This window comes from Rhagoletis pomonella, unplaced genomic scaffold (genome assembly GCF_013731165.1).
Source record: "Rhagoletis pomonella isolate Grant_MI unplaced genomic scaffold, Rhpom_1.0 Rhpom_scaffold_00004, whole genome shotgun sequence".
In the NCBI taxonomy this organism is placed as follows: domain Eukaryota; kingdom Metazoa; phylum Arthropoda; class Insecta; order Diptera; family Tephritidae; genus Rhagoletis; species Rhagoletis pomonella.
The window spans coordinates 6,000,059-6,015,113 of record NW_023458558.1 but is presented as its reverse complement, the minus strand read 5'-3'; the positions used below and the strand labels follow the sequence as shown (position 1 = coordinate 6,015,113).

At 39.1% G+C, this 15,055-nt stretch overlaps 1 protein-coding gene across 3 annotated transcripts in view; it reads left to right on the top strand.

Annotated features, from left to right (window-relative positions):
* LOC118736868 (protein dispatched) overlaps positions 1 to 15,055 on the top strand; it is a 33,015-nt gene that overhangs the window by 2,492 nt on the left and 15,468 nt on the right. For 2 of the 3 annotated variants that reach the window (XM_036466964.1, XM_036466963.1), the window contains 2 exons: positions 2,605 to 3,405; positions 3,472 to 3,654. In XM_036466964.1, the coding sequence (XP_036322857.1) occupies positions 2,605 to 3,405; positions 3,472 to 3,654 (984 nt within the window). The remainder of the gene's footprint in view (positions 1 to 2,604; positions 3,406 to 3,471; positions 3,655 to 15,055) is intronic. The other variant, XM_036466965.1, reaches the window with a different exon arrangement.

The following is a 15,055-nucleotide window of genomic DNA, read 5'->3' as shown; positions in this document are numbered from 1 at the left end:
AATTTATAATTTACAAATTACAAATTACAAATTTTCGAAATAGCTTTTAGGCTATTAAAAAATTGTTTTTCTTATTTTGCATTTTCGCAAACTTTCTTTTGTACAAAAATATGCAAAAGTAATAAATAAGTTTTGAAAATGTTAGAACAGAGTCTACTAAATTCCACTAATGTTATTATCAAACAATTTTGGTAGTATTAAAAATAGTTGTCGACCCTGATACATATCGCTAGAATAGTATGGAGCGTAAGGGCGTAACTCACATCGTCGCTGAAATACAAAATGCCATAGCTTACTAAAAATCCAAAATTCGCGTTTTGATTGATAATGATGCATTTCATCGAGTTATAAGTCCGCACATCTTTTTATGCAATACATAAAAATAGTTAGTTGTGTTTTTTTTTTTTGCATTTCAGCGACGATATGAGAGACGTCCTTTCCATACATCATATATACAGTCAGAACTCTATAATCCGAACTAATGATTTATTTATAAAACCGCATTCAGCAAGAATCATCGTACAGTTGCAAGAATACTTCTCAAATTTTACTTGGATCTATTAACTTAATGCTGTGTACATTTATGTACATTACCTTATGGCACATATGTAGCATTAAAATTATTTTTTACTTTTTATTACATATTTTGATGGCCAAGCCTTATTATCTACACGGTACCACACCGTTTAACTATTCCTTCATATATTTCTTGCTTGAAAATTTAATGCAATAAACTTCTGTAAAAAGTAATATTCCTCGTATTCTAAGTTCAATACACTGGAAATCAAGAAAGTTGGGATAATAGCTCTGCCATCCATACAAATTTATTTTTTTTAATTGCTATAAATGGTTGTAAAGGAGGCTTTAAAAGACGAATTAAAACTTAAGGTTATTTTTTCCCCCCTTTATTTGTTATGTCAACAACGCGAAATTAATTTTTAAAGTTCCCCCGGGAAAGCCGGGTGATTGCTGGTAAAAATTATAATTAAATTAGCTACTCTGCTGATATTACCTGTTCAATATGGAATTGAAGGGGGCACCGAAATTGCGGATATGGAAACTGTTCACTTCGACATTATTACGGTTTCAACCGAAACTGTGCTTGTATCCATTACTTCGTTTGTTTTCATATGCATTATTTCGCGTTTAAAACGAAAGTATGCATTGTAGGGTATTTTTTTGTTTTTTATTTTGTATGTTTTTATACTTGTTTAAATTCAAGGCACATAAATACCATGTACCATGGTTTAAATTCTTGATGTTCAATTTATGGTTCAATGAATTTGTTTGTTATCAAAAAGAAAATTTTTGTTGATTATTCAATTAATAAACTTTCAACCGATATATGCATATGCATAATTTCGGTATTTTCTCATATGCATTATTTCGGTTTTCAACCGAAACTGTGCTTGTTTGCTTTACTTCGTCTTTCACAGATGCATTATTTCGGTTTTTATATGCATTATTTCGGTTTTCTAACGAAAGTGTGCATATGGATAATTTAGTTTTTTTCTAATATGAATTATATACTTCTACTTAGTAAGGGATATAATCCCTAAGCGCGGCTGAAGGCCGCCTACGCAGAGAGAAGTTCTGCGCAAAAATACTTCCGCCCTTCTTTTCCGGCAACACAGAAAGGAAAGTTCTACTTAGTAAGAGTTATAATCCCTAAGCGCGGCCGAAGGCCGCCTACGCAGAAAGAAGTTCTGCGCAAAAATACTTCCGGTCCCCTTTTCCGGCAACACAGAAAGGAGAATTCTACTTAGTAAGGGTTATAATCCCTAAGCGCGGCCGAAGGCCTCCTACGCAGAAAGAAGTTCTAAAAGGGCAAAGAAAGGAAAATTCTATTTAGTAAGGGTTATAATACCTAAGCGCGGCCGAATACCTATATACCTACGTAGAAAGAAGTTCGTTTTCGTGTATTCACTATTTCGGTTTTTTTCATATGCATTATTTCGGTTTTCAAATGAAAGTGTGCAAATATGCATTATTTCGGTTTTTTCATATGCGTTATTGCGGTTTTCAATCGAAACTGCATATATACATTATTTCGGTTTTTTTCGTATGCATTATTTAGGCTTTTTTATATGCATTATTTCGTATGCACAGTTTCCATATGCACAATTTCAGGGTGCCCATTGAAGTGAAAGCCCGCTTGCTTTTCCCAGACTGTAGATTTCACCGTGCCGAGTAGAAACCTTCGTCGCTTTGATACTTTTCATATTGGTTTAAATAAAACAGTTTACAATGCAAATGCCCCCTTTGTCAGGACTTTGACTGAGTACAACTGTTTCTCAAAATTTTTGGATCTTGACTTGTCGGAATCAAAATCAATTATCTATACAAATACAATTATCTATTGAAAAACTATTTATTGTGCAAAAATTTAGATTAGCCTTTATTGTATTTACTCTTAGTTCATTTAAAGCTTCAAATTGTACCAAAAATTTAACTACATAGCTTGTAATTTTTCATAATGTCTGTACCACTTACAACTTTAGACATTAAATAAATAAATAAATAACTTTGGTCTTAAACTCTGCTTACTATTCATCTTGTACTCAAATGCTTTTACAATCTGTGGTACACTTTTATTTTTTTCAGGGCTTTGAAACACGAGGCACTGTATTAGGAAAACGTCTAACCGCTTGGAATAATCTGATACAGGAAACGGGCCCGTTTGGAAGCCTTGTAACGGATCCCAATGATTTGCGAGATTACAATGCTATTAGCCATCATCACGTGAATAAGAAGTGGAAACACCAACTTCATAATCGAGCGCACAAACGCAAGAGTCAGAAAAGGCCCAAAAATCCGAAACATCACAAAAATAAAGAATTACATTTGAGTAAAAAAATTTCATTTCTCAAGAATGAATTCAACATAACAGATAAAAATAATGGGAGTGATCTCTTACCAACACAATGGCACGGTGATAGCGGTGTTTTTCGCGATTATGAAATTACGAATGACTCGTTTTCCTCCATGGAAAGGTCTAATAGGAGCGAACGTTTTGAGTATGGACGTAACACGACATCCATAGATGAAGATTACCACCGCGAAAAGGTGCAAATAAAAAAGAGTACCTGGAATATACTGAAACAGGCTCCAGTGCCACCTAGTTGGGGTGTAGACGGTCCCCATGTGGATGGTTATTTTTGTGACTCGCCATCTAAGGATTACTCTCATTTTGTTGTTGTGCGTATAGGCCCTAATGCAACAGACTCACTTTTTGACCTTAATGGACTGTTGTCAATGTGTCAATTACAGAATCAAATTATCGCTGTCCCTAGCTATGGCGAATTTTGTCAGAAAGAAGAGCTCACTGACACATGTTGTCGACCATGGTCAATACCAAATTACGCTGCACTTCTGGTCAATAAGAGCTCATGCTTTGATTTGAATGTATGTACATACATATATCATTATTTAATTTGTGGCAAATTATTTTAATTTCTTACTCGATTTCAGTCTGATGATGTTGTATTGCTCCAAAACTTATTGGTGATGTGCTTTGAGTATTATCATGATTTGAAGCTTAGTAACGACTGCAGCGAATTCAGCCCCTGTACAGCTCCGGCCGAGTGCTCTCGCGGCAACATCGTGTTTAATATCCTACATTATTTGACTGATGTCAATTTTATACGAATGAATGTAAGTACATACTATATATGTAAGTGGGTACTAAAGACTGTTTAAATGCATTTATTTTGCATGTGCACTATTTAGATTTAGATTTATTTAAACGCCAATCGGCTTTTCACATAATAATAAAAGTACATTTTTTTTAACAATTTTAAAAACGTAAATATGTATTATTTAGCAATCAGCCTCTTGCTAGAGTTTTGTCGAATGCAAGTCGTTTTTCGAGAAATGTCATGTCATTGCCTAAATTTCGACCTGACTAGTGTATTAAAACGGAAAAAGTTGGCAGCACTGCATAGTTTTCGACGATTTTCGTCTTTTACTTATTTCAGCACGACAGTAGACAATGCCAATGTTGTCGTGTCTTACAATTTAGCCTAATTTACGAATTACGCAATGAGGCTTTATAATTATCAATATCAAAATTTTGAGTAGATATCAAATGAATACATATGTATGACTCAAAGAATTTCCCTGCAAAAATTTGAGGACCAGGTGGACTCCACTGGGAAGTAGTTTTAAAGTATGTGCAAAAGGACATTGTTTTGCCTGACCTAGACACTTCAAACGTAAAGAACTGATATATGTGTACCTCTTCGTGGCCCATCGGCAATATGATTCGTTTGCCGAATGTGCCATGGTCCAAAGGAGTAGTTGTCTAGGTGGTCCCATGTTATGCGGTGGTGGACCAGAAGTGGTCAGGTTTAATGACATCGCAATGTTAATGTAACCATGTTTTCTCCATATATTTGAAACATTTTGGTTACTAGTGTTGGGTACAAGGCGGCGTGGTCCTGTACTAGTCAGAGACCCAGAATAATAATTATTTCATGGTGGAGTATTAAAAAAGTCATGGGCTCTAGAAAAGCAATAATATTTTTTTTTTTTAATACGGTTGCCATATTTAATAAAATTACCATATTCAATCATAATAAGCGTAGGCATCAGTTCTGTACCGTCACTGTCAAACGAAAAGACTTAGCCTCTGGATGTGTAATAATGTATTATTTTTCTGAGTAGGGTTGCCACCTATTTAAAAACTACAAGATCTTCACCGTTCGTTGGATAAAAAAATAAGATACCAAATGGCAGTGCATGGCCTTCGCATGTACAAAAACTATAAAGTTTTTTGAGTAGGGTTGCCACCTATTTAAAATTACTATCTTCTATACATAGTATAAATGAAAAGCGAGATATTTTAACCACGCTACTGAACGGATTTGGACAAAATATTTTATGTATATAATAAACGAAGTACATGACATGATTTCTTTCTTAGAAAATACGTAAATGTACATACATATGCATACATTCAGCCCGTGGCCAAACCTCGCGCATCCGTGGCCTTGTCATAATAATAATCATTGATATACATATTTTTAAGTCTTAAAATACTCTTATTTTGAGCCTCAATATTATAAAAGTCTATTGATATGAGTGCGAAAATTTTGTTTAAGTCTTTTAAAGCACGGGGTCTGTTCAGGACCATTTCGGGATTAGTTCGTGACCATTTCGGGATTACTTCGGAACTAGTTGAAGGCCCCTTCGGGACTAGTTATGGACCAGTTCGGAAACAGTTTGGAACTTGTTCGGAAGTAGTTTGGGACCAGTCGAGGACTTACATAGCCAAACTAAGCCCCAACTGATCCCATGTTGTCATGTTCTTCGCTATGTTACTGTACTATCCTGTGCTAATTGCTTTGGAGGTTCACACCTCTGGTAAAAAGTGGGACTAGGTTAAATACTAGTACCAGAGACATAACTATTAATCAATCAATAATTACTATATTAAGATACAAATTTTTTTCAATCATATATATTTATTTTTCAAGGACTGATATTATAAAAGTTCTTTCATAATAATTATCAGAGAGATAAATATTTTTAATTATTTAAAGACTTTTAATAAAACAGTGTTACCCATTCCCACGACAGCCGATTCTACGTACCGGAATGACTCGGGTTTTACCCGACCAAGGGCAGTTGTTTCGGCGATCTAACCCCGTTTAAGTCGGCGAAATCCATCAAACGTTGCTCGATCCTAGGGCTACACCTTCTCCGCACCCTTCTGCTCAGGGCTGGCATAGAGTCAAACCCAGAAATCTACACCTGCTGCGTATGCCAGAGACGACTGCATACAAACTCCACCTCGGTCAGGTGCAATGCCTGTGACGGGTGGAGTCACCTCCGTAACTGCTCGGGCCTGCGTACGCACCGGCAATGGACCACGTCGTTCGTGGCCCCATGCTGTGCGGACCGGACCGCCTCCACGGCAAACCACCACCCGCCTGGGCAGCACACAATCAACACACCCACACCCCAACACAATACAACAATAGACACAAAAACAAACACAATAGCACCCACACACCCCCGCCGGCAACTCCTAGTCCCTCCGACAATCTGCTCTGTTTGTCTGTCCAGAATATACCGTAACGTGACATCAGTCAAGTGCAACTCTTGCCTCGGCTGGTGCCACTTTAGGGCGTGCTCAGGACTTCGCAACACGCGAGATTGGACGAGTGACTATGTGGGCCCCTGCTGTGCTGCCCCGTCGCATCCCTCCCCCGCGACCCCACCAACCACCACCACAAGGCAAGCACCCCCTTTTGCAGCACGTACAGCAGGGGGCCGGCAGGCAACACAACTCTTTAACACCACACATCACAATCGGTCTCCCAAGGCACACAAAGGTGCTACAATTTAACTGTAATGGACTCCAGAGCAAGATCGAGGAGATAACTGTCTTTGTGGGAAGGCATGGAATATTAATAGCTCCGGTCCAAGAGACGAAGTTGCACGGCAATTCAACCCTGTTGAATTGCGCCGGATACAACGTGCACCGTCGAGATCGCGAGCAAGACAATGGTGGAGGCTTAGCGTTCATCACGCACCATACCGCAGGGATACCATCCTAGAATGTCAGGGTATTGCTATCCGATAAGGCGATGTTGAGCTCGAAATATTTAACGTATATATATCCCCTGTCACCAGCTGCCCGGCAGGATATCACCCTAAAATAGGTGCGCTACGCTGAGGTGAAAACCGTATGGTAGTTGGTGACTTTAACGCGCACCACGATCTTTGGCACTCATGCCTGTCAAATGATCGTAGGGGGGATCGGCGACGCACCCACCAGGATTATGGGCAGCTGCTGCAGCTCGCCAGATCTAACAATTGTCAGCGCTGGTCTGATAAACAGCGTATCATGGCGGCCTATGCTGACTCTAGCATCAGACCATCTGCCCATAGTCATCTCGATTGATAAACCTGCCGACTTTGCTCCGTGGATCCCCGGACTTATGTCAACTTTTCAAAAGCTGACTGGAAAGGCTTCACGGATGTTACTGAGGGCGCCTTCACTGCACTACCCATACCAACCGACGTTCATGTAGGTGAGCGTAAGTTCCGCAGGGTTGTCACCGCTGCTGCAGCTCGCTTCATTCCAGCAGGATGTATTAAGGATCCACGTCCGAATTTTCCTGCCGAAGCGGCTGTTCTAGCTGTTGAGCGTGATAGCCTTCGTCAGGCCGATCCCGGAGATCCCCGTATCAGGGATCTCAACACGGAGATTCGGCAACTTGTGAACGTACATAAGCGGAAGAAATGGGAAGAGCATCTGAAGACCTGCAACTTCGCCTCTGGTGTGAGCAAGCTGTGGTCAACCGTGAGGTCGTTGTCCAACCCGACGAAGCGCGACGACAGAGTCGAGATAGACTTTGGTGACCACGCTTCGTCGGACCCGGAGCGTTGCGCGGGCTATTTTAGCCGGCAGTTCATTCTGCATCCTCCGGTGGATAAAGCCAAACGTCGAGTGACCAGAAGGCTGCACAAAATGCCAAAACCTAGTGCGCCTCTTGTTTTCACCAGCGGTGAGGTAAGGGTAGCCATCGGCAAGGCGAAAGCCTCCAAAGTCATTGGACCCGACGGAATATGCATGTCGATGCTGAAAAATTTGAGTCCTGCGGAAGTAGCGTACCTAACGGAGGTCCTCAACCTGTATATGGTCACTCTCGTCATTCCAGACATCTGCAAAATGGGGAGAGTGGTCCCACTGCTCAAACCGTGGAAACCAGCCAACAAAGAAGAGTCTTATCGCCCGATAGCCCTCCTTTCCCCGGTAACGAAGACACTCGAGGCCCTGCTGCTCCCGTACTTTACGAACCACCCGACCCCAGCGAAGCATCAACATGGGTTCCGTAAAGTGCATAGCACAACAACAGCACTTAACGCCATAAACACTCAGATAACTCGTGACCTAAACCGAAACCGCCCCTGTGAGAGAACTATTCTAGTAGCGTGGGCCTGTCCAAGGCGTTCGACACTGTCAGTCATTCAACGCTACTAGAAGATATAGAGACCTCCTCACTCCCACAGGGACTCAAACGGTGGTCGGCGAATTACATGAATGGTCGACCTTCGTCAGTAATTTGCAGACAAAACCAGCAAGCTAAGAAAATTTAAACAGGGGGTACCACAGGGCGGTGTCCTCCCACCAGAGGGTGTCATATTGTCTCTTATGCTGACGATTGTTCGATCATGGCGTCTGGGAATGGAATTGATGACTTGTGCTCGAAAGTAAACGGTTACCTCTCCGAACTTTCTCGCTTCTTCACTGCAAGGAGCCTTGCCCTATCCCCTGCGAAATCCTCGGCAATCCTTTTCACCACCTGGACGAAGGAGGTCAGACTGCCACTGGGTATTCACGTCGATGGCGATGGGGACAGAGAATAACCCGAAAATCCTCGGAGTTACCTTCGACAGTCTGCTCTCCTTCTCGGTGCATACAACCGCAATTGTCAACAAAGTACAGAGCCGCAACAATGTCCTCAAGTCGCTGGCCGGCAGCACTTGGGGTAAAGATAACGAAACGTTGTTGGCAACATACAAGGCAATTGGCCGGCCGGTTCTAAGCTATGCAGCGCCCGTATGGTCGCCGGGGACTAGCAGGACGCAGTGGATGAAGCTACAGACCTGCCAAAACACGGCATTACGAACTTCGACAGGATGCCTCCTGATGACGCCTCAACACCACCTTCATGACGAGGCCCAGATGCTCCCAGTCAAGGAGCATAACACAATGCTCTGCCAGCAGTTTCTTGTGGGGAGCCACAGACGTGGCCATCCCAGCGGACAACTGCTCGCGGAAGAGCCCTCGCCACGGCACGTCAGGAGGCATCTTTACGAACTGACGGACGAAGTCCAGAGGTATATCAAACAACCTCTGGACCCGTCAACCTACCGACAGGCCCTGAACGGCATTCACAGGGAATCAGTCTCAAGTAATGTAGACTCCCGCCCTGTGAATAACGTTCGAGGCACACAACCACCGGACGTGGACGGGACAGAACTTTGTCTGCCTCGGGAGACCCGCACTACAATAGCCCAACTTCGCTCTGGCTATTGCAGCAGGCTCAACAGCTACTTGAGCAGAATCAACGAAGATGTGCCCAACCAATGCCCGGCATGTGGAGAGTCGCCACATGACTCCCGGCACCTCTTCACATGCCCTGAGAACCCCACTCAGCTAACGCCCCTGTCCCTATGGATAGCCCCTGTGGAAGTAGCACACTTCCTGGGCCTCCCCCTAGCTGAAATTGACGACATCGTTGATGGATGAACCGCCCCGAACGGGGCTTAGTAGCCGCTACAACAACAACAACAACAAACAGTGTTAACGCTAATTTTTGTTAATATCAGAAAAACCGGTCAAGGCGGAAAACAAGTTTCACTGGATAATTCACACACATACATACATATTTATTGAAAACACAGTGGCCGCCGTGGTAGAGTCATTAGAGATGCACACTATCACTTCGTAGATCCAGGATTCGTTCGCTGGTCCGAGTTACATCCAAAAATACTGTAGGATAGATAGATACTAGTAGCGTAAGCACTGCCCTCAGCTTACCACAACACCGAATCCAGCCCCAGAGGCTACGAATTATAAATAGATCCCGTGGGCAGGGAGTGTAGTGTTGTCCTTGAAGACTCGTCCGCTTGGTCCGCTTTAAAAGATTGTCCTCTGGTTAACTTGATTTCAACAACGGTATCGGGAGTTCTGTCAAAAGCACCTGCGCAGCTAATAATTTTCTTTTGGATAATCGAGGTCTCAGACCTTTTACAGCTCTTGAGATTTATGGCGTGATGAGAGGTGTTCCGACTTGCTTCAAGGAAGACGAGATAATGTAAGAAGCTAAATCAGCAACCCATATCATGTCCATCCGTCGTTTCACTAGAAAATATATGAAAATTGGTACAATAATTCCCACTACTAATAAAACTGGTTTTTCCGAAGAAGACATTGTATTTTTTTTGTCTTTTATTTACTTTTTTTATTGACTTCAAAATTATACTTATTTATTTACCATAATCGTAACAAGTTCACCACTAACTTTAACTTTCTCTCAGCTTCTGGTACGATTAAATGCTCCATTTTAATTTAAATTAATTATGTATATATGTATATTCGCAATACTGCTATGCACCAGCAATTTGATTTTGAATTTTACTTTGAAGCCGAGAACACACGACCGTGGAATATCCTTCAGACCTGGTCTACAGCGCCATTCGTTTAGCAAAAAGTGGAATAATCTCCCATCGTTCCAAATGGATCTCAAGAAAACGGGAGATTCTACGAATGTAGGAAATCGACAATTAGATCAGCCTTGAACTCATTCTTTCAGGGCAGTCGTCTGCATGCAGCAATACAAACTGCGAGCCAGCTTACTTTAGTTAACCCTTTAACCGAAAATTCGGAGCGACTCTACCTAAACGCTCGCTTTTCCTGTCTTGGACCAAAGCTACACGTACATGTATACATACATAGGTCGCTCACATTATCCACGAATGAACGAACGCGGACGTAAGACTTGGTAAAACTTAGCTTTAACAACCTCGCTAAGCAATTGGAGCTCACATATTGCACAGTTTGCATCTTTTGTACATATACATGCAGATACGTATGCATGTATTTACATATGTTGTATATGTATCTCTAAATTTCTGTTGTTGTCAGTCAGCAAACGCTGAGGAATGGGTAAAGACATATAATGTAACATTACCAATATTACGCATGTCTTCTGCTTGGATTTAAGAAAGAGACTTTAAAGTCGAAGAAAAAGCTTATATATATTATACATTGCAATTTGCTTTTTACTCATTTATTTCATTGATACGTACGTAAGAACTTTAGCTGAGATATACACCCCTATGCTTTAGTCCGAACGCTCGTAGTTACGAATTCGTAGCTCCGTTCCGAAAATTCGAAAATTGTGATGTACTCCGATCGTAATAAAGACGTGAAATTCGAAGTTTTTAATCAGCTGCTTTGGCAGAAACAAATCAAAATAAATATAATCGCAAGTGAATAGTGAAATTAAATAAATTAGTTTAATCACACTTGATCACAAATTTTAATTTGGTTTTTGTTATCCAGACGCCACTATCAAACTCCTATGTATGCTCGGTGATTCCGAAAATCGAGTTAATTTTTTTCCCATGGAAACGTTTTCGAGATATTTGCAATTTACCGTTATTCAGCTTAAAGCAAAAACTGGTCCCTTTTAATCACGTATATCTTACGAACCAATTTAAATAAAAATTTAATATAAAATAAAATAGCAAAACTCAGATTTTGGTATTATTTCCCATTTAAAAGTGAAATAAAGCAAATTTTGCGTTATTGCCGTTTGTGTTATTTCACCCCCCTGCAAGGTGTTCGACCATAGTTGCCAACTTGGTGCTTTAAGCACTAGATTTAGTGCTTTTTGGAAATTGGAACGCCAAAAAATATGGTTTAGTGCCTAGTGCCTTTTTTAGTGCTTTTTTTCTGAACTCAAATTTCTCATGCAAATGAAATATTTTGAAATATTTAAAGCTGTGGCAGCACTAAATTAACAAGAATCAATAAATTTAAATGCACTAAAATGCAAACATGATTTATAAAAAGCACAAGCTGCAAACCTTCGTAGGTAATTTAAGTATTTCTGTTTCCTTTTCTAATTGTACATATATTGATTGATTACAGTTCGCCAAATTTTAAATTTTTTACCACCTGAGTAAAACACATCGTCTCTTGTTAATTATTTGGTACTGACCCAAATCTGGCCACGGAATTGCTCTAGCACGTCAGAATTTTGAGGTATCCTTCCTCAAAGTGCCAAAAACACGGTTTTGTCCATATTTGAGGTTACATTGTGAAAACAACAATTTTTTTGCTAATTTCTACTTAGGGTATAATTTAGTATTACTTTTCCGCTTTAAAATTCGGTATTATTTCGTAAGCATGAGCCATCATAGCATGTTAAATACCATAAGCTGTTATGAAAAAAAGTATCCTATGATTTTAAAAAATTTAGTGCTTTTACTGTGGTAAAACGCTTTGTTTTCCAAGTTTTGGTGCCTTTTGAAACTCAAAAGTTGGCAACACTGTGTTCGACATTGACACCGTTCTCACTCTAATACGCCATCTTGGCTCCCTTAGCAAAATCATTGTTTCCCTCTCCCTTCTGCCTCTCTCTCCTGTAAAAAGGCAATGAAATACGTAATGTCTTAACAAAATTTTTCGTTAACAGTACTGAACATGATACAAAAAAGAAGGTAGTTTCAAAATAAACAACTTTTGAACTATAATAAAATTTTTTGAAGTTTCATAAATTGTGAGTATTCTCAACGGCCTTGCCACTTTGATAATATGAAAACAATAAACCGGAGTATTTTCTTTCCCACATTTATACCAATTTAATAATATTTCAAATCAAAAATCATTATCTTGGTGCTTGGTAATTTTTTTACTTACATGGTTCGCACCTTTGTTTTTTATTAAAAATATATAAAATGTGTAATGTTCAAGGAGACTTCATTGAAATTATTCTTTTTATTTTATAACAAAAATCACGAGAGCATTATGTTGTTATTTTTTCATTTTCTTATTTTGAATGCAATCTTGCGATTTAAAAATCAAATTATAAAGAATGCTCTTTCCAAATAAATCTTTTTTATAATCGCCAATTCCATGTGAATAAATTATCTCATAACTTAACATGCAAAACAAAAACAATTAGGTAAAATTATTTTTGTTTTGCTTTATAATTTTTGGGAATATTTGTTCACATGAAATTCGTGATTCGTGATGAAATTCGTGAAAATTTACTTTTAAATTTCTCATCAAATTTTCCAAAAAATTCGGCTTTGTAGTTAGCGTATCACCATTAACTTCAACAAATTGCGAATTTAAAATTTCCAATGTATGCAAAAAACTTGAATTCGGCTTGCGCATAACGCCCTCCGATAAACAATTAGCATAAGTATAATTTTAATCACTTTCTTCATCCATTCCATCTAGATTCGTCAAGCCCATTTTGGGGATTATGCATTAATTTTCAGATTCATCATATTCGACATCTTTGAGTGGACTGATGAAATCTTCTGCTTAAAAAAAAATATATTACTGCTCGTGATCAGGTAGCATGAATTTAATGAAATGTCATAATTTTATTAAAAGTCAAATGGTGAACAACAACAACGAATGTCATTAAATGAAACTACCTTCTTTTTTGTATCATGGTTTTACCTTACTATGTTTTTATCATGGCAGCACAGTATATACATTTTACCGATTAAGTATGTTAAGCAAAATAATATATTTCAAGCATTTTTGATATTTAATACAACAATATTTTTCATCATTTTACACAAATTTACGATCAGCGCCACACGGCAACACTCGATTAGTTTGATAGCACTTGCAGATGAAATAAAAATTTCTAGTGCAGCACGAGCAAGTTGAAATATATTTCCGAAATCGATTTTCGTTCTTTCAGTTGCAGTCACACCTTGCAACTTTTATTGCTGAAACTGCTTTCCGGAAAGGGGAATTAAATTTCTCTTTCTCAATTTGACAGCGAATTGCGTGCGAAAGATGGAAATATTGCCACGTCTGACAGGCTCTTTACAAATCCGTCCTTTTAACTTGTACATGTACATGATGCAATAATACAAGGTGGTATCAGTTGTGACAGCTCGATTTGATACTGCCTTAGCTCAATAGAATGAGAAGAAAAACGGGAAGAAATGAATCCCAATATGGGGGAAAAATATAAAATTTCACATTTTCTCCTTAACAAAATTTGCTTTTTTATAGTATATTCCATGATACAAAAAACAAGGTAGTTCCATTGTCACTTTTCCGTCGCCATATTAACAACCTGACAATTAAGCAGATTGTGACATTTCGTGCTACCATACCCAAAATCTAAAATACTTCAAATTTTCTTATTAATTTTTTGTCGATTTAAAAATCTTTGTTCTTAAGCATAGTATTTTATTCCTCTTTCACGTGAAAAGCTGTTAAATTGCATATAAAACTTCTTTCTGTGAAACAAGTGTGAAATTCGACAACATTTCCTCAGCAAAGTACTATTCTGTTCACGCTGTGAAAAAACTTGCAACATTTTTGCAAAATGAAGCTAGCAACACAATTTTCATGACATTTTTAAATACACATGTACATTTTAAATTGTGTGAAAGCTGACAGTTTATAGAATTCAGTAGCGGCGAAAACAAAGGGGGGTTAAGTGGTTAAACCTTACCCAAGCCGATCGTAAATCTTGCGACGCAATTTCAGCTTATGCCTGTCGGTCTTGACACCCTGTGATGATGTTACTTTCCAGAAGGTTTCGCGCCCGTTTTTCTGTACATATTTCCATTGGAAAAATGCCTCATCTCAGTATGCTAGGTAAATGCTTCCAGAGGTATCTATGCATCACCAGAATTTTAGTTTATATGGCTTATACCGCGAGCTCTCGTAGCTGGCTACGAGATCGTTTTCATATACCCCCATTTTTCATAGGTTTGGGATTGATTTCATTTACCTCTTTTCCTCTTTTCTACGGTGGCACGCTGCATTTTCCAACAAACCCATATTTTTTCACGAGCTTGAGATTGACTTCATATACATACATATATCCATACCAAGTTCCAGAACTCTACCATAAATACTTCCAGAGATATGCACTATGAAAAATTCGATTTGTATGGGAGGTTCCCCACCCCCTTTAGATAACGGTTTTGTTTTAGCCTATAACCATCCTTGGAAGATTTGTGTCCGAAATTTCAAAAAAATCGACATAGCCGGTATGGGCATTGTGACTCCTCAAAGGAAATGAACTAATGATTGCAAAAAATGAAATCAAACGTCGTAGTTGACCAAAAAAGAATATTAGACTTCATTCTCTCAACTTATCAGAATGTAGAAAAGCTAAGAAATATATAATAAGATAGGATATATTAAAACAGCCTCCAAAACATTTACTAAGGACGCCCCTGAACTACACAAATCAGTTTGATTGAAAATTTGTTTTTATCTATTTATTTTATACTTCACTTTTGTGTGTTTCAAAACTTCATG